Source organism: Saccopteryx bilineata, chromosome 3, assembly GCF_036850765.1.
Source record: "Saccopteryx bilineata isolate mSacBil1 chromosome 3, mSacBil1_pri_phased_curated, whole genome shotgun sequence".
NCBI classification, from domain to species: Eukaryota; Metazoa; Chordata; class Mammalia; order Chiroptera; family Emballonuridae; genus Saccopteryx; species Saccopteryx bilineata.
In genome coordinates, this window is record NC_089492.1 from 60,907,058 (window position 1) to 60,926,317 (window position 19,260).

At 39.9% G+C, this 19,260-nt stretch overlaps 1 protein-coding gene across 2 annotated transcripts in view; it reads left to right on the forward strand.

The window, feature by feature from the left end:
- NKAIN3 (sodium/potassium transporting ATPase interacting 3) overlaps nucleotides 1–19,260 on the forward strand; it is a 636,992-nt gene that overhangs the window by 305,036 nt on the left and 312,696 nt on the right. For both annotated transcript variants that reach the window (XM_066266203.1, XM_066266204.1), the window contains exon 2: nucleotides 9,086–9,223. In XM_066266203.1, coding sequence (XP_066122300.1) covers nucleotides 9,086–9,223 — 138 coding nt within the window. The remainder of the gene's footprint in view (nucleotides 1–9,085; nucleotides 9,224–19,260) is intronic.

Consider the following 19,260-nt stretch of genomic DNA (forward strand, 5'->3'; position numbering starts at 1 on the left):
TATTAAAGTGCACAGTCCACAGGTATCTAAACTAGGTTTTAATTTACATTTTTAAAAGATTTTATTTAATTGATTTTTATGAGGTGGGTATGGGGTGGGGAGCAAGAAGTATCAACACATAGTTGCTTCACTTTATTTGTTCATTGCTTGCTTGTTGTTTCTCGGATGTTCCTTGATCAGGCAAGCCCAGGGGTTCTAACTATCCACTTCAGTGCTCCAGGTTGAGGCTCCATCCACTGCACCACCACAGGTCAGGCGGTTTTAATTTACATTTTAAAACACAATTAAGGAAAGTTCACAATTAGTCTATAGGATCTGATGCAGTTAGACATTTCAACAAATTAGCTCCAAAACTAATTTCCCTCCTCACTTTCAGTAATTGTAACAGTATTCACTCAGCAAGTTTTCTTTGGTCAGGGTAAGAACTTAAGCCGAAACGACCTGGTTTATCCTTCACCTCTCACAGGTGATTGGCCCTTAGATTTGGGTTCTTCCGTATTTCCACACAGTCCCTCTTATGAATTCTCTTCTGCCACTATCTTAGATCAGGTTCCTGTTCTCAGTCACCTGATGATAGCAACAGTGTACATCATGAACCCCACCTGCCGTCCAGCCTTAGCTCCCTACTCCCATTACAAAACCAGACCAAAGCACTCCCAAGCCTCGGCAGAGGGGTTTTCCTGATGCTATTTATGAAACTTCTTTATGCTTGAGATAAAGGTTTGATGGTTTTGCACCACCACACGGTAAACCCCACACCCTCTAACCAGGCACACCGTGCTTTTCCCCAGTGAGGCACCTCCCATAGCATGTATCTACACCAGTGTTTTTGCAAACTATAATTTTTGACCCAGTGGTAGGTTGGAAATTAATTTAGTTGATGTAGGCTAGCACGGTTAATGAAATAGACTAGACTAGACTATGGCACACATGATAAGATTATCTGCAAGATTACTGCCGTCTACAATGGATGAGGAAACGGAAGCTTGACTGAGGTAGCCTAGCTGGTTGGTCTCTGAAAGGTACAGCTTGCCTCTTCTGAAGGACGGGGGAAGGGATTTGCTTCATTTCAAAATGCGTGGGGGAGGAGGAAAGAGGACTAAACCATGCAACTCTCCACTATGCTTCTCATATTTCTATCTCTTGTGATAAAGCTTATTTCAGAATTTAACCTCATTAAGCAATGCATGTTTTATTACATGATTTCAGAGCATATGGAAGAAAAAATAGAAGGTCAGGACATAAAGATGCTAGTCTCATCTCTGATGCTAATTGGATGATTGTTTTGAACTTTCTTTATCCATAGATAGTAATACTTATCCTATTTTGTTAGCATTGAATCCAATTAATATGATAGATATGAAGAAATTAAAGTGTTAAGTAATATCCATAGTATCACTATTCATTCAGGCTTTAGAGCACTTTATAATATATTGTTTTGGTCTCTGACATGTTGAGAAGTTGGTGAAATAGTGTCATTTTACCAATTGGTGCACAGAATGTACTGAGTAAGTTCCCCGAGGGAATCTGTGGTACGCAGATGCCCTTCAGTGCATTTGCTGGCTTATCACCTTCCATAAATCTGTCCGTTTGCAGTGGAATATCTGTTCTTTTTTTAACAGGAAACTTTTCTTGATATGTACCCACTACCTTATTTCTTAAAAAAATAGATTTTGCAGCTCAATGTGCGGCTGTTTTCTGATATCCGGTATCAGATATTGTTTACTTAACTGAGCAGTTTACACCTTGCCCATTGAATTGCAAGACAGGAAATGCCCGTCCACCTTCCTTGAGATATGGGGACTCAAAAGGTATAGACAGGATTGAAGAGGCCTTGTCCCATGTTCTGGAGACAGTTGTTTCACATAGGAAAGCTAATTCAAGGAAAACCTGGACAGTCGCACTTGGCATTAAGAAAATGTGGGTCAAATAAGTTTGTAAAATATGATTTTTATGTTTGCTCACTGATAGTTTGCACTGAGGCTGGGCAGTGCCAGGTGTATGTCATCTGTGCAATTGCAAATTACCTTCCTGCTTGGGAAGGGCCATTGTTTTGCTAATGTTTGCTGGAGGAGAGGTTTTTGCGCCAGAAAGTTCTGAAAAGAGAGAAGGAGGAGGAGAAGAAAAAAGAAGCCATGCTTGCAGAGTGAGAGTAGAGCAAAGGCAGAGTGCTGAAGGAGAAGCCATGTTGGCAGAGAAGGGAGAAGGTGTACAGATGAGGAACCAGAGCTGAGGGGCTTTTGCGAGCTCCGTTGAGACTGGTGGAGCCTTTGATTCTAGGAGAAACTGGAGAAGATTCTCCTGGTTGTGGAACCAGAGAATGCATCAGGGCTTTGTGAGCTCTGAATGAATGAAGAGGGAAGTGTTTTCCTGTGTGTTTGCTCGTCGGCTGGTGTAAGACTTTAATAAAGGAATGGCCCACCATATTTTGGCTCCACTGTTTCTTCACCATCTGCCCGAATCCAGTGTGAACCTGCATGTGTATGGCCACAGTGGCTGCAACTACTGGCCATACAGGAAATACTCCTCCTTTTGGGCACTCAGAGTTCCACCTCACTTAGCTACATACGCACTAACAGTCACTCAGGCCACTATAGGTGGTCCTAAAAAACAAGCAACAGAAAAAAAAGCTATATTAAACTTGACTTAACTTTATTCATTTTACTAAACTATCAATTTCTGATTTGGTAGCCATCTAATTCCTACCAAAAATAATACAAAACCATGGAGAAGTTGTGGTTTGCAGCAACACCATTACTGGTAACTGCTATTATTGGATGAATCAAATTACTACTTCTGAAGTCTGTGGGCAAACCAATGCCTGGTCACCTGTCTATGGACACTGTTGGGCAAATGAGTTTGTAAAATGTGATTTTTATGTTTGCTCACTTTGTTAAAAATGGCACTGCCCATGTGAATGGTGCTGCCCAGGTGAAACTGCTAATTACCTTCCTGCTTGGGAAGGGGCTTTGTTATGCTAATGTTGCTAGAGGAGGGGTTTCATGCAAAGAAAAGTTTGTGAGAAAGAAGGAGGGAGAAAAAAGCCAAGATGGCAGGGTGCTGAAGGAGAAGCCAGTTTGTGCAGAGAGGAGGAGAGAGATGTGCAGATGGGGAACCAGAGGTGACTGAGCTGGTGGAGGGCCTTTGATTCTAGGAAAACCTAGATGTGTCAGTAGCTTTGTGAGCTCTGAATGGAGTACTGTGTGTTTTTACTTGCCGGCCAGGTGTGAGACTAGAATAAAGGAATGGCCCACCATTTTTTGGCTCCACAGTTTCTTTACCAGCTGCCCAAATTCAATGTGGACCTGCACCTGCCTGGCAGTGACGGTGGCCGTGACTACTGGCCATACAAGACACCATAGTAACTTCTCCAAAACAGTACCTGCTTTAGGAGTGGTAGATCACCAGGTTATTCAGGCTCTACAGCATGTCTCTGTGAAGTGGGAAAATGACACAAATGCCACTGATGCTTTTATAGCAGATCCATAAAAAAAATAGTCACAAATTGTAGCTTAAAACATAAGGTCATAATTTGGCCTAGGTCAGCTCTGTGAACACGGGAGTTGGGCATTGTCAACCTTAAGCATGGAACGTCTGTTGGGAAGTGAGAGCTGTGAGATTTCAGAGCAGGAATCATGGATGATGGTGGTGGAGCTGAAAGCTACGTGTGCTTTCCAAACATAAAGAAGCCTACTTACCAACCCAAAACTTACTTGAAATGGCCCAGGATATGTCAATTTAACTAATAGAAATGTTAATTAGAGCTTTTAAATTCCCGCTTTCAGGAAGCATTTGAGTCTTCATGGTTATAAAATACTTAATGAATTCCCACACTATGGGCTATACAGACAAAGGTATCAGTCATACAATATGCTTTAATTTCAGTCTTTTGATAAGTGCTTCCTTATGATTATTTCAACACAAGTAACCTTGTTTTAACATTTTCTAATGTCTCTGTCTGTAGTGAGTTGGAGGAAGTACAAGATTGAGAGTAAAAAGCAGCTCATCTTACTGTGAAGTGGAATGTCCTTAAGAATGAGCATTATTGCCTGACCAGGCAGTGGCGCAGTGGATAGAGCATCGGACTGGGACACAGAGGACCCGGGTTTGAAACCCCGAAATCTCCAGCTTGAGCATAGGCTCATCCAGCTTAAGTGCAGGGTTGCTGGCTTGAGCATGGAATCATAGATGTGATCCCATGGTCGCTAGTTTGAGCCCAAGGTCACTGGCTTGAGCAAGGGGTCACTCGATCTGCTGTAGCCCCCCCCCTCACCGTCAAGGCACAAATGAGAAAGCAATCGGTGAACAACTAAGGTGCTGCAACATAAAATTGATGCTTCTCATCTCTCTCCCTTTCTGTCTGTCTATCCCTATTTGTCCCTCTCTCTGACTCTCTCTCTGTCTCTGTCAAAAAAAAAAAAAAAAAAGAATGAGCATTTTCCCCAGCTTTGGGCAGAAGCTTCTATGTAGACCCAGCCTAGGTAAATGTGCAGAAACTGTATGGTCACCTGCACTTTTTACAGCTCTTTAACTATATGCAAATTAATTTCCATTTTCACAATTAGTAATAATTTTAAGCAAATATGCAAAATGCCCTGTGGGGCATTAGCCATAATAATATAGATCAGTAAGAAAACCTCTGTGTTTTGAAGGTGCTTCTATTTATCTGTGTCTAAATTCCTTGGACATAAAATAAGGAAGCAGGGTCACTTCTTGAGCTATTGGGGGTATGTGTGGTTAATGTGGGATGTGGTGAAGATTCATAGATTTAGAGAAAATATTTTCACCTTGGAACCTAATAAGAGGAAATGCTTGGCCCTGCAGGAAGAATTTTAAAACTCACTACTTTCCCCTTTCTACATAGCCACAGAATTTAGCCAGAGAACATTTAGCCTCTCTCAACCTGTGTAAGATATACTTTATGTGGACAAATGATATTTTATACTTTGTTCCAAAACCATAATGAAGACTTCCAATCTTCCCACAGTTTGATTCTGAAAGTTACAATCCAATAAGCAACATTCACATTATAACAAATGTGGTATATTTTCATGCAGCCTCTTCTATGAGCTAGAGTTACATTTCTCTCTTATAGTACCAATGTTCCCAGCCCTGTGCCACTGAGGAGAACGTTTCAATGGCTTCCTCATATTTACATTTACACTCATACCCCATTTTAGCTTTCATGGTATCTTTGAAGCATGCTTTCTTTGCATTGTTGATTTGACTTATCTTTCTCTTTCTTCATTTTCTCTCTTCTTTCTTCCCTTCCATTTTATTAGAATTCTGTTGTCTTTATTTTTTAACTTGCTAAGAAAAGAAACACTCTATTTATATGATTTTATAGCTTCTGGTATCTTATCTACTTACCCTTCACTGAGCAATGTTTCTGCTATTCTTTACATTGCTGCTTCCGGTTTTGAACTGGTGACTGGTTGGTTTTCTTTTCTCAGGGATGTCTTGTTGCCTTTATTTTGTCTTGAATGCTCTACTTTTCTTTAAACTTCCAAGATCTTCAAACGCCTCATCCATTCTCTTCTTTGCTGTGGCATCTGTGCAGATACCCTGGTCGAGCCTCCATCCTCTGCTCTCGTCCAGACTGGTGGCTTTCCGATTATGCTACATTACATGTTTGATTGCTTCCTCTCCCTGCTCCCCTGGACCAGAAACACTATTTTCTAGATGTCATAATCAGTGGCATGCAGGTAAATGTTGAATAGGCTCCTGTAGCAAATAAACAAAATCCTTATTTTTAGCCTTTCCCAACTTTCATGTAGTAAATATCCCTATAAGGGCCAATGTCAAGCTCCCAACTCAAGGTCACTGACCTTGGCTTTGGGAAAAGATGCATGATCCACGTTCCCAGGGCTGCATCTGCAGCTTAAACACACCACTGATGAGAACCATTTTGACAGAGAGATTTCTAAAATATAGTCATACTTTATCTGAGTTATAGCAACCAGGAGACCATTTAATTTCATTTAGTGGCTCTTGGCCATTATTACTAATGTCAAGCTCTGACACAAAAAATGATGTCTCTAGAGTTATGACATTTAGAGAAAAGATATTTGCCTATAAACTAAATGTCCAAATAACTTAACATGAAAATTAGATTAAAAATTAAGTTAAAGTTGCAGTGGTGTTTTGTTTATTTCTGAAGGGCTTTTTGTTGCCGTTAGTTGATTTTTTAAAATACAATACTCAAACCTAGTACTCACGATTTGTAAAATTGTTATAGCTGATTCTCACCTTGTATGATGCAGTTGTGGCTATTCACATGCAGGTTTTCATTGGATTCGGACAAATGGTAAAGAAACAGTAGAGCAAATGGTGGTCCATTTCTTTATTAAAATCTTGCAAGGCCGATGAGCAAACAAGCAGGGAAGACCTCTTCCCTCTCACTCAGAGCTCCCAAAGTCCTGACACATTCTCCAGTTCCACAACCAGGAGAATCATCTTCAGTTCCTCCTAGAATCAAAGGCCCCCAACAAGCCTCAGTTGCGCTCCCAAAATCCCCTCAGCTCTGGTTCCCTATCTGCACACCTTCTCTCTCTCTGCACAAACTGGCTTCTTCTTTCAGCACCCTGCATTCTCTCTGCTCTCCCTGCAAAACTCTGTAGGCCTACAAGGATCCCTCCTCCAGCAAACATTAGCAAAAAAAATGGCCCTTCCCAAGCAAGAATGCAATCCGCAATTTGCAATCAACTGCCCTGCTCTGAGAGCAAGCACACACGTGGATGCCCAGCACCATTTTTTAACAATAAAAGTGAGCAAACTCAAAAAATACAAATTTTACAAACTTATTTTCCCAACACACATTATCCTTGATATATATGATCCCCCCATTTGATTTTCTTTCCTTTTTTTAAAAATTTCCTTTTATTTTTAATGAAATAGACAGAAAAGGAGAGAGATGAGAAGCATCAACTCATAGTTGTGGTGCCTTAGTTGTTCATTGATTGCTTTCTCATATGTGCCTTGACGGGTGGGGAGGGGGGGCTCCAACCAAGCCAGTGACCTCTTACTCAAGCCAGCGACCTTGGGCTCAAGCCATTGACCTTGAGATCATGTTTATGATTCCACGCTCAAGCCAGATGAGCCTGTGCTCAAGCCAGCAACCTCAGGGTTTCAAACCTGGGTTCTCAGTTTCCCAGGTTGATGCTCTATCCACTGTGCCACTGCCTGGTCAGGCCCCATTTGATTTTCCTAATGGCCTTGTATGTGTGCTCTTATTTTAAGCCACGATAAGTCCGTTTTAAAATAAGTTATCAGAGAAAAAAATATATTAATAAATAGAGAGATATAGTGCCTTCAATAAAGAATGCAGATTTTCAAATTGGTAGTGTTAATTTGGCTTCTCTTTCTTTAGGCATGCTTCTTTCATATCATAAAAGAGAATGCTACCCATGCAATTTCTGACAGGAAAAAAAATGGGTTTTCCTGTTTGAAAAGTTCACTTTAAAGGTTTTTGTGATGCGCGACAGCTTCAAAATAGGGTTGCTTTTCAGAATGAATTGCCTGCAGCTGCTCTCTAGGGTATCTTTATTTTTTCTGAACACATCCATCCTATTTGGACATAAAAAAAAACCCAAAACCAAACAACAACAAGAAAACAAACCAAACAAAAAAAAACACCTGTGTATTTACATCACTAATGGGCCAATAAATAAAATGCTGCTTTTTTAAGGGAAGCTTCCTGAGAACTAATTAGAGTCTCAAGCAGAGACAAACAGGAAATTGAAAACTCGGTAGATGCGACTTCTTGTCTTGCTCTGGTTATTTTGTTTCAGCCGTTTCTGTGCATCTTCTCATTTGTGAGTGCAGAGGATGGTGACAACGCACTTGACGATCGGGAAATACCGTGAAATGAATGTGGTTCTGGTTGGTTGTCTGTAGGTGTTCACTCTTTCCTCTTCTCCTCCCCAGTTACTGAGGGTGAATCTTAACCAAAGTAGATGCAGCTTACTAGACGGTGGACACTTCTTTATGTGCAAGGAAATTAAAGCTATTCAGGCATATGCCTGCCACATATTGAGAAAAATACCAAAGGTGCCATTTTCATTTCAGATCTGCAGTTTCTAGTGCCATACATATGGTTCATGGTTGAATCATTTTATGAGAATTACTGTTTTATTAAAGTAAATCTAGAAAAATCTTGAAATGTATAAGACTAGTGTCCACCTACAGCAGGTAGCATTATAAAATTTGTAGATATAGAATACAATAAATATCACGTGTCTGTGATAATGACGTTGTTGGCATTCACTGAACTATATACAACATTCATCTGTTTCATCATAAATGCTTCAAGTGTGTATTTCAAATACATTTTAGAATTATTTAGAAATGTACTCATGTGTCATACAAATATAATAAATTGTAGCATTCTAAAGTTGTTATGGCCCCACAATTTTTATTTGGGTATTCAAAAAAATTTTACTTAATCTAATGTGAATTTCCATGTAGGTATATTCTCTCAAAATATGATTCAATGGAATTCTTTAACTTTATTTTACATGAGGATATTGAGCTGAGAATAAGTAAATAAATAAGCTTCATTTTGAAAAAGTGGTTAGTCATTTTTATCAATGACAGTCTTATGAAAAGAAAAAAAATAACAGAAGATTTGATCATTTATGTTTCACAGAGGAAAGCCAGGATAGTAAGAGGGTTGTTTTTTTCAAAACAATAACAGTTTTAACATTGCAAGTCTGGAGTTATTATTTCAAATGTGTTATACTAAGAAACCATTTTACTAAAAATAATGAATCACTATCATAAAATATCGTGTCATACACTATCTGTCTAGATTTTGTACTATAGATGATTTAAAAGCATAGCACTCAGGATGGGTTTAAAATCTATTTACACTTGAAGTCATAATGCTCAAAGTTATCTTAGCATATTTTCTGAGAAAAGCTTTCTAAAATAGTACATGAAAGAGGTATCACAACTTTTGTAATAATGATGTTCATTAGTGTGACTGCAAAAGAATATGCAGACATCTCTAACCATGAAATAAAGATTAAAATGGCATGATTATGGTTGGGATAAATGCTAATGGCCTCTTTCTGCTTTGTTTTAGCTCTCCGCATTAGAGAGGCAGATCTTTGACTTCCTTGGCTTCCAGTGGGCACCTATTCTTGGAAATTTTCTACATATAATAGTTGTCATATTGGGTTTGTTTGGAACCATTCAGTATAGACCTCGATATATCGTGGTGGTAAGTCTTATTTTGACCATGTCTCTTTGTGTAATGCTACACAATTGCTGTGAAAAAATGAATAAAATAATTTAAGTTGTTCCCTCTCCTGTGATGTGGCATTGCTGTTCTAGCCATCACATACTGAGTTCTGAGACGATTATCTGTGCAAAAGGCCACAGTGAATGTTTACAATGAGAGCAAAGCAACCTGTCAATGTGAGAATTGCAGTGTTACTAAATTCAAGTGTTACAAGAAAGGAATTTTTTTTAGTGGTATTTAGGTAGAGTAAGAGGTCTGTCTAGGTCTTGATGTTACAATGAGCTGTAAATATACATTAATTGTTTTTTTAGTTGAAATGTGTAACCCTAAAAAACTAACCTACCTACCCATAACCGTTTGCTAACTGAAAACACCAACATACAGCTTAAATTGATTTAGGATAAATGCATGTACTAAAGGTTACTTAGTACTCGCCCCTAATGCATACAGTGTACTATTGTACATTTCCCTATCTTGTTAAGATAAATTTGGAATATGAATTTGTACTCTAAGCTATGACAAACAGGATCAACACACGCTTCATTTTAGGACAGTTTAACGAGGTATATGTTGTGTTACATATAAAATGGGAATTATTCACAGAACGTAGTTTTTTATAAAAGGAAGGTAATATTTCAGGCTGCATGTATAAGAAGGTTGTAAGAAATATGAAGCATGGATAAGTAACTGTAAACAGAAGTGACATACTCTAAAATGTTTGCTGACCCTGAATTCCATGGAATTACTAGATACTGTCTTATAATGTAGAGCATTGCCTCACTAAAAGAAACCCTACACTTAAAAATATGTCATCTTTCAATTTTGATTTAATCAATCACATCTATAGAAAAGAATAAAGTTACAAAATTTTCTGTAAGTGCATGAATTCTCTATTTTGAATCTCAATATTGGCCCTGTGATATTGTTCATTATGTCCCAGAGGTGCGGGTGGGTGACCCACAGCACAGATACAGCAATCACCTGGCCGCCCTGCCCTGGGGCACGAGGCCCTGAAAGGTGTCACTCAGCTGGCTGTGGGGGCTAAACAGTTCCTGCTTTAGATTTTCTCTCTGGAAGACAGCCCCTGCTAAGCCAAGGGATAATATTTGAGGAAGTGTTTCATAGAAATGGACTTGCAGTATGGGATGCTTTAATATGCATACTATCAAATTATTATTGGATTTTATGTTCCAGTTTGTTGCTATGAACTCAGAGCAGTTTTACTCACTATGGACCTTTTGTTTGCTGATTTTGGTGTTCTGCTGGAGCAAAACATGCCAGATGGCTATGAAACCACTGGCTTCTATGGAATGAAGCTGTTAGTACATGTTAGTGACAGTCCTACCATTTCTGACCTCTAAATGCTAGCTCTTCCCACTCTTCACACAACTGCTATCTTAGTGAGGCCTCTGCCTTCTCTTTCCTGTACTGGGACTTCTTGCTGGATTTCAGCCTTCCTCCCTGTCTATGTGTCCTTGCCTTTTTTCCTGAGGCACTGGCTTAAAAGCCTTCGCTAACACTCAGCGGAGTAAAATATAAGAATATTCTTGGCTGACCAACTTGACCAAACTCAGGTCTTATAATCAATGATTCCCTCCTTCCTCATTCCTTCCTTCATTCCATCCTTTTCCCCTTCCTCTCTCCCTCTTTTCTTTCTTTTTTTGTTAACTTTTCTCCTTCCTATTTTATGTTTATATTCATTCAAACCTTGTTTACTGGGTTTCTGCTATCTGCTTGGCATTGTGTTAGGTGGGGCGCACTGGGTAAGCAAGCACAGACACAAATATTCTCTGTCCTCCTTGGTACTTACAGTCCAGTGGGGAAGTGAGCCTTTTTCAAATAATCATCCACATAAATGTTAAATTGTATTGGAGACAGGGAGCACGTGTGCATGAGATGTTTAACGGCGACATCCACCTGACCCTGCAGAAGGGATTGCGGAGCAGAGATCTGCGGTATGATTAAAAGTTCAGCAGGGAAGAAGGCTCCGGAGGGTTTCTGGGAATGAAACACTGCAGAACACATAGGAAGATGTCAATGTCACTAGTTCCCTTTCACTCATTAGCATTTATTGAGAATCTACTATATTGTACAAGGTTGGGAAAATAGAAAAGAATGTAAATGACACCATCCCTGCCTGCCAGGAATTTATTAAGTAAGGAGTGGGAGGCACAGGATGCAGGGACTCGGGAGAATGAACATGGCGAGGAAGCAGAGGCTTGGGGAGAGCATGAGCCAGTCTCACAGATATGAAGAGCACAGAGGCCTGGGCCCTCCCCTCCACCTGCTCTGCAGCCCCTCATTCGTGTGGGCTTGCCTGTGATTGTGCCCAACTCTAGCAACATTTTCTCCCTCACAGACACTTTTCTTCCTACACACTCCATCGTGCCAACCACACTGACAGTTTATGTCTTCCTGAGGCCATATGCTTCTGTTTGCTTTTCCAGTTTGCACACTCCTGGAATGCCCTATGCTTCTTACCCACTTGGGATGTGAGTAATAATCCTTCAACTAAATGATCACCTCTTAAGCACCTTCCCTGACACCCTACTCCAGGATAAGTGCCACTTACTCTCTGCTCTCACAGATCCCATTGACACTTTGTGTCCCAGCACTCTGCACAGTCACAATCTTTGCCTCTGGCCCATATAACCCCATTCAGCAGTGATTTCCTGATGGACAGACCATGCCTATCCATTGATGTAAGCTAGGTCTATCCCAGTATGTGTAATACTTGATTGAACAAATAACAAATGAATTCAAGGTTATTGGGTGACATGATTTTATAATATGAACTAGAAAGTGAACACTAATGTCAGAACATGTCCAAGTTAAAAAAAAAAAAACTGGCCTACTGCCTTGCTTATCTCAATCTGAACTTGAAGATTCACATGATAGAATAGTGCATGCTACTCCTCCGCCTGTACTCACCATGAGCTGACTTACTCAGCTTATTTTTTTCTAAGCAGTATAATATCTTGTGCTCCTGTCACTGAAATAAAGGAGGTCTCACAGCAAAGACTATGCAAAAAATTCAACCAAATCATAAAATGAAAGAGCAATAATTCCCTTAGGATACCATCACTGCTGAAGAGGTAGAATTTCCTATTTCTGTATTTATTTTTAGAACACACACACACAAAAAAAATAATGTTGTTATGTTGTACTCTTTTACTAATTAAAATATATTTTGGTCATGATGCAAGGTGAGATATATATGGTATGGAATACCAGGTTTACTTTCAGAGTTTGAATGCACTCTCTGTGCTTCTTTATCTAGAGACACAATGAAACAGAGTGTGGGCTGTGAAACCCTATCTGGCAGCCATCAAGTTCTGTTCTAGAATCAGCTGTTTACTCCTATGACAGATACTCAAAAATCTTATTTATGAATTCCAAAATGATATTCTGATCTAGAATTATTTAAATCATTATCTTATAGGCAATAAATTAATTTATTCTGGCAGTTTTATATTTATTTAAATGTAGAAGCATTAGCTAATTTAATGGTTTTTAAATAAAGATTCACTTGGAAGTTAAAATTAACTCAAAATTGCCTTTAAAAAAATTTTAAAGACCATGTAAAGTTAGTTATTTGAATTGTTATATAGGAAAATTTTCCTACTGTGTTATCATACACCTCCTTCCTGAGCCACTGCTTAACATGACAGTTAAGAATCTTAGTTTTCCATCTGTCAGGTGCCAAATTTAAATCCTCCTTCATGAATTATTGGCTGAGAAGACTTGGGACATTGATTTGCATTCTTTATACCATAGTTTATTTGTAAAACAACTGACTCATAGATTGTTTTTAAGACTTATATAATGTTTGTGGTTGCAAACATTAAAAATGTCCAGTACCTGAACCCTGCCCAAGTAGACCCAGAAAAATACAATCAGTGGTGAGCTTCAGGCCACGCCAAAGCTCAGCTCAACTAGCCATACAAGGAACACACGTGTGGTAGAATTTCAGCAAGCACCAGACCCTGCTGGGAACAATTTCAGCTCAGGAAGCAGCCAGTAATCAGGGTTTATCATTGTAGTCAGACAGCCTAAAAATTTAACTCCACCCACAAAAGGGCCAACAGCATTCAGGTCTCAATGACAAGAGGATTTGAATACACATACCCCACAAGAAACATTCCTAGAGCACAGAGCTCAGGTGACCTGGAAGATTGTGCCACTGATCCCAACAAGACACCTTCATCAAAAAGCCATCGTAATAAGTTTGGAAGTCATAGCAGATCTAACACAGAGAGACAAAATAGGGAGACAAAGAAAGATTCCCCAAATGAAAGAACACAGGAAATCCCCAGAAAAAGACTGGAATAAAATGGAAGCAACCAAGTTACCAGATGCAGAGTTTATAACATTGGTTGTAAAGATGCTCAAGGACCTTAGGAGAAGGGAGCATGATTGTAAGAACTTATCAAAGGGACATAGAAATCATAAAGAAGAACCAGTCAGAAATGAAGAATGCAATACCTGAAATGAAGACTGCACTAGAAGGAATCAAGAGCAGGTTAGATGAAGCAGAGGATCGAATCAGCAGCTTAGTGGACAAGGCAACAGTAAGTACCCAAGCAGAGTATCAAAAAGAAAAAAGAATTTTTAAAAATGAGGAAAGTCTAAGGGACCTCTGAAAAAAAAACAGCAAACTTAACAACATTCATATCATAGGGGTAACAGAAGGAGGAAAGAGTGAGTCAGGGATAGAGACCTATTTAAAGAAATATGACCCAAAACTTCCTTACCTGGAGAAAAAAAGTCACACAAGTTCAAGAAGGACAGAGTTCCAATTAAGATGAACCTGAAGAAGCCCACACCAAGACACATTGTAATTAAAATGTCCAATGTTAAAGACAAAAAGAAAACCTTAAAAGCAGCAAGAGTAAAGCAATTAGTTACCTACAAAGGAGCACCCATAAAACTGTCAGCTGATTTCTCAACAGAAACACTTCAGGCCAGAAGAAATTGGCATGAAATATTCAAAGTAATGAAAAGCAAGGACCTACAACCAAGACTAGTCTATCCAGCAAGACTATCATTTAAAATTGAAGGAGAAGGAAAGCACTTCCTAGACCAAAAAAAAAAAGTAAAGTTTATTACCACCAAACCAGTATTTCAAGATATGTTAAAGGTCTTGCTTTACTAGTAAGAAAGAAAAAAAAAAAAAGAATTGTATGTCTGTGACTTGCTTAGCATAACCTAACAGATTAAGTGCTTAATAAATAATTGAGCTGTTTAATGTTTAATATCTTCCTTTTTCTAACCTATTTACATAATATTTTATCTAATTCATACACATATGCATAAATGGGTTTTCTGGTAATTGGAAAACAAGATCAGGAAGTAAAAATAAGTCATGTTATAGAGCAGCGTTAGGCAACCCCTGTGTTTTGGTCGTTCGACCCCCGCCGGGGTCGCGACCCACAGGTTGAGAACCGCTGTTATAGAGTAATTTCAACTTCTAAAGTTCATTTCAATAACAATTCTGAAATATCACCATAAAACTAGGAAATGTTCACAAAACTACATAGAACACATGAACTTTAAAAAAAAATTTATACTATGAGTATATTTATCTAGATATATGAGCATGTAGTCATGCTTCATGATAACCAGAGTGTTGTTAAAAATGGAGTCTTTTTAAAATTCTTCTTTCAGTTGAATTATAAATAAAATAACCCACATTAAAAAGAAGACCTAAGCTTTCCTAACAATTCCTTAAGCAAATATTTATGGATGTGTTTGTATTGCTAGAGATTTCTTTCCCTTTATCTCCATTTAAAGACTTAAGTCTCAGGTGCACATTGAGGTATACAATTTTCATCTCGTTTTAATTCAGAATTCAATCATACAAATAATCTTTGTATTAGAAGACACTTACACTTTGTATTAGAAGGCACTTATTTTAAAAATGATGTGCATATCATGCATGACAACACATTAATCGCAAAATACAAAAGATACCATTCCAAAGCATTGTCAGTTATAGAATATATATGAACAAAATTAATTTTAGTTAAACTAATTTGTTGAATTAGTCATTTGATAAATTGCAAAATTTGATGAAGGGTTAACTTACAAACTAATCTGTAGTTCTTTTCTTAAGATCTTTTAAAATAAAGCTTATCATGTAATCCTTAAGCATCCCTCCTCTGAAGTCACACTGTTCGAGTTTCTCTCCAAACAGTGACACTAAATTACCCAGATGACTCCTTTCCTACCTCAGTTTTAGTGTAATGACTGAATGAATTGATCTATGTAAAGTGCTTAGCATAGTACCACGAACACAGAAAGCAGGAGAGTAATCACTTGTTAGTAAGAGTTTAGCAGCTGACAGTTGGGGTCTGCTCAGACTGGGAATTTTATCTCTGAATGTTCAGAAATGACATCAATAGTATAGCTGATGAGAGAGCCTGAATGTCTTTCAATCACTACATTTGTGCTCTGATTTTTAAATACATTTGTTTTATTATGAGTTTCCTAAAAGTATACTTATGGGTTAGGTTTGTAGTCCTAAAAATGAAAAATCATATGATTTTGCAATTAATTCAGTTCATTTCTTCTTATAGTCTTGTTTTGTGTCCTTTCCTTAACCTTTATCTCTGGCTTTTTTCTCATTATTTGGTGGTCTGCAATCTGTCTCATTCTAAGAAACTCATAATTAGATTGTTTTAGAGTAAAAAATATCAGACACCGGTTGCCATCTTATTAGCAACAGCTTTAAAATTTATTGTGGTTACTGTGACTTCATCAGTTGCAAAAAGTATACATTGCACATGTAGTATAACTATCTTCTATATTCATTGAAGTACTTGGTAGTTCAAAAAAGTATGTTTCAATGCATTAGGCACATTTTATTTTATTTATTTATCTATTTATTTTTATTGAGAGAGACAGAGCGAGACAGACAGGAAGGGAGAAAGATGAGAAGCATTAACTCATGGTTGTGTCTCTTTGGTTATTCATTGATTGCTTCTCATATGTGCCTTGACCAGGGGGCTCCTGCAGAGCCAATGACCCCTTGCTCAAGCCAGCAACCTTTGGGTTCAAGCCAGCAACCATGGGGTCATGTCTATGATCCTATGTTCAAACCAGCGACCCCACACTCAGCTGCTGAGCCCTTGCTCAAGCCTGTGACCTCAGGGTTTTAAACCTGGAATCACAGCATCCCACCTTGATGCTCTACCCACTGCACCACTGCTTGGTCAGGTGCATTTGACACATTTTAAAAAAACTGTCTACCAGCCCTGGCTAGTTGGCTCAGTGATAGAATATCAGCCTGGCGTGTGAAAGTCCCAGGTTCAATTCCTGGCCAGGGTACACAGGAGAAGCGCCCATCTGCTTCTCCACCCTTCTCCCTCTCCTTTCTCTCTATTTCCCTCTTCCTTTCCCACAGGCTCCACTGGAGCAAAGTTAGCCCAGGCTCTGAGGATGGCTCCATGGCCTCCACCTCAGGCACTGGAATGGCTCCAGTTGCAATGGAGCAATGCTCTGGATGGGCAGAGCATCACCTCCTAGTGAGCATGCCAGGTGGATCTCGGTCAGGGCACATGCTGGAGTCTGCCTTTCTGCCTCCTCACTTCTCACTTCAGAAAAATATAAATAAGTAAATAAATAAACAGTCTAAGTTCACTCATACTAGAAGATACCAGCAGAACATTAATGTATCTGTAAATACTGAAAGCATCAATACATTGTTTAACTTATTTTAACTTTTTAATACATTTTCCAGCTTCTCTAAATTTCCTAAGATTTTGAAGCCTTAACTAATTATTATAATTGCATTATTTAAAGAAACCAAAAAAGCAAAACCTCTTCTCTAGAAAGAAAAAGAAAATGATGAGATATGTTACCAATTATAGAACTATACAACTACATGAGATTATTTTGAAAGCCTTTTGAAAATCACTAATAACAGGCACAAAATGTAAATTAAATGTTATACATAGCTAAAACCTTCTGATAAGGTTTCTAATAGGAACATGGTTATTTTCCACAGTCTAAAATTTATAAATATTTGACACAGTATAGAATAAATTAATGAAATGATTTCCATATGTTGAGAATTATATGTGACAATTATAATCATTGACAGAAAGCAATAATTTAATTAGTATGCCTCTTTAAGAAATTAAGAATTCGGAGAGACAAGATGGCAATGGAGTAGGTGAACATACCAACTTCCACCTCCCAGAACCAAAGTGGATTACAAACTAATTTTAAGAACCATCATCTGGAAAAACCAACTTTGGACTAAACTGAGAGGACTCTTCAACCAAGGAACACTGAAGAGGACACATTGAGATTGGTAGGAAAAGCAGAAACGTGGAGAGGGCTGCCTAGCTCCCTAGAGCGAACAGCAGCCGGGAGAGACTCGCGTGGTATGAAGTGAGTTTAGCAGAGAAAGGAGGGTCCTAAGCCCCAGGAACAAAACCCCAGCCTGCAGCCCCAGAGCCTAGAACAGGGGTCCCCAAACTTTTTACACAGGGGGTCAGTTCACTGTCCCTCAGACCGTTGGAGGGCCGGACTATAAAAAAAACTATGAACAAATCCCTATGCATACTACACATATCATATTTTAAAGTAAAAAAACAAAACAGGAACAAATACAATATTTAAAATAAAGAACAAGTAAATTTAAATCAACAAACTGACCAGTATTTCAATGGGAACTATGCTCCTCTTGCTGACCACTAATGAAAGAGGTGCCCCTTCCGGAAGTGCGGTGGGGGCCAGATAAACGGCCTTAGGGGGCCGCATGCGGCCTGCGGGCCGTAGTTTGGGGACCCTTTGGCCTAGAAGAAGTGTATGGGCAGTATTTAGCTGGAAACAAGTCAGGATACTGTTTGTGAGAAAGAGACTGATTTCTCAGACCCAGGATTCTTCTTAAAGGGACAGTGCAGAAAACCTCTCTCACAACCACTCACCCGGGGCTCCAGGGGTACGGGGAGAGAGGAGAGGACCAGAGTAGCGGGAAGAGAGTGTAATCTAGGAGGCACAGGGAGAAACACTTTGAGAGATAGCCACCCTAACCCCTGGGACGAGTCACTCCCCAATCTGAAGTGAATATTTTCCCTGGAAATAGCAATACCATCAAAGGGAAGAAGGACGCCAGCCAAACAAACTCTCCTGCGGCACTCAGAGCAGAGTCGCTTAGAAGGAGAGAGCTTTCGGGACTACAGTAGTGAGTCTTAGGATCTGAGCTGCAGTGCCCCCACTCACAGGGCTGACGGCTCGCTTGAGAGCGGGCAGCAGTGGGACATGGAAGCATGGTTCTGTTGGCAAGGGCAGAAGCCGGCTGGCCACCATTGAGGCCCAGGTGTGAGCTCAGTCTTGCCCGGCTGGGGAGGAGGAGATGAGAAAAGTGGTCAAGCCCAGCTGCAGGATGCCTGCAATCCAGCCTGCGGGAGGAAAGGTGGGAACCCCAGAAGGGGTGGAGACCTTCCCTTGACCAAGGATGCAGGAGCACAGTCTTGCCCCACCTGCAGAACTGAGGCTTGAGGCCTGACATGGGAGCCGGCTCCTCCCACTGTGGTGGAGTGAAAAGCCCAGAACAGGTGGAGTCTCGATACTGAGGGAGTCCTGCACCCTCCCTCCTGTGGGGCCAAGGCTTGCAGCCGTGCTACAAGCGGGCTCCTCCTGTAGGGGTGGGGTCTAAGCCCGGAATCAGGCAGAGTCCTACAGCTGAGCAAAGGTGCTCACCCCTGCACTGAGGACCGAGCATAATGCCACCCGTGGGGACAGGGCGAAGGCTGAGTCCACCGAGTCTTGTACACCTGAGCACATGATCACAGCCACTCCCGTGAAGGAGAGGGAAAACCACAGCAACAGCACCAGTGGGCAGGCATCGACAACGCCCATACCCAAACACCCTAGGCAGTACCAGCAGCAGAGAGGGTGGCAGGACTGCAGACAGACCACACCTAGGGAAAACAGAGGCCATATCCAGTGGACCCCAGTGGCCAAAACCTTTTTTTACACAGACAAAATGAGAAGGCAGAGAAATG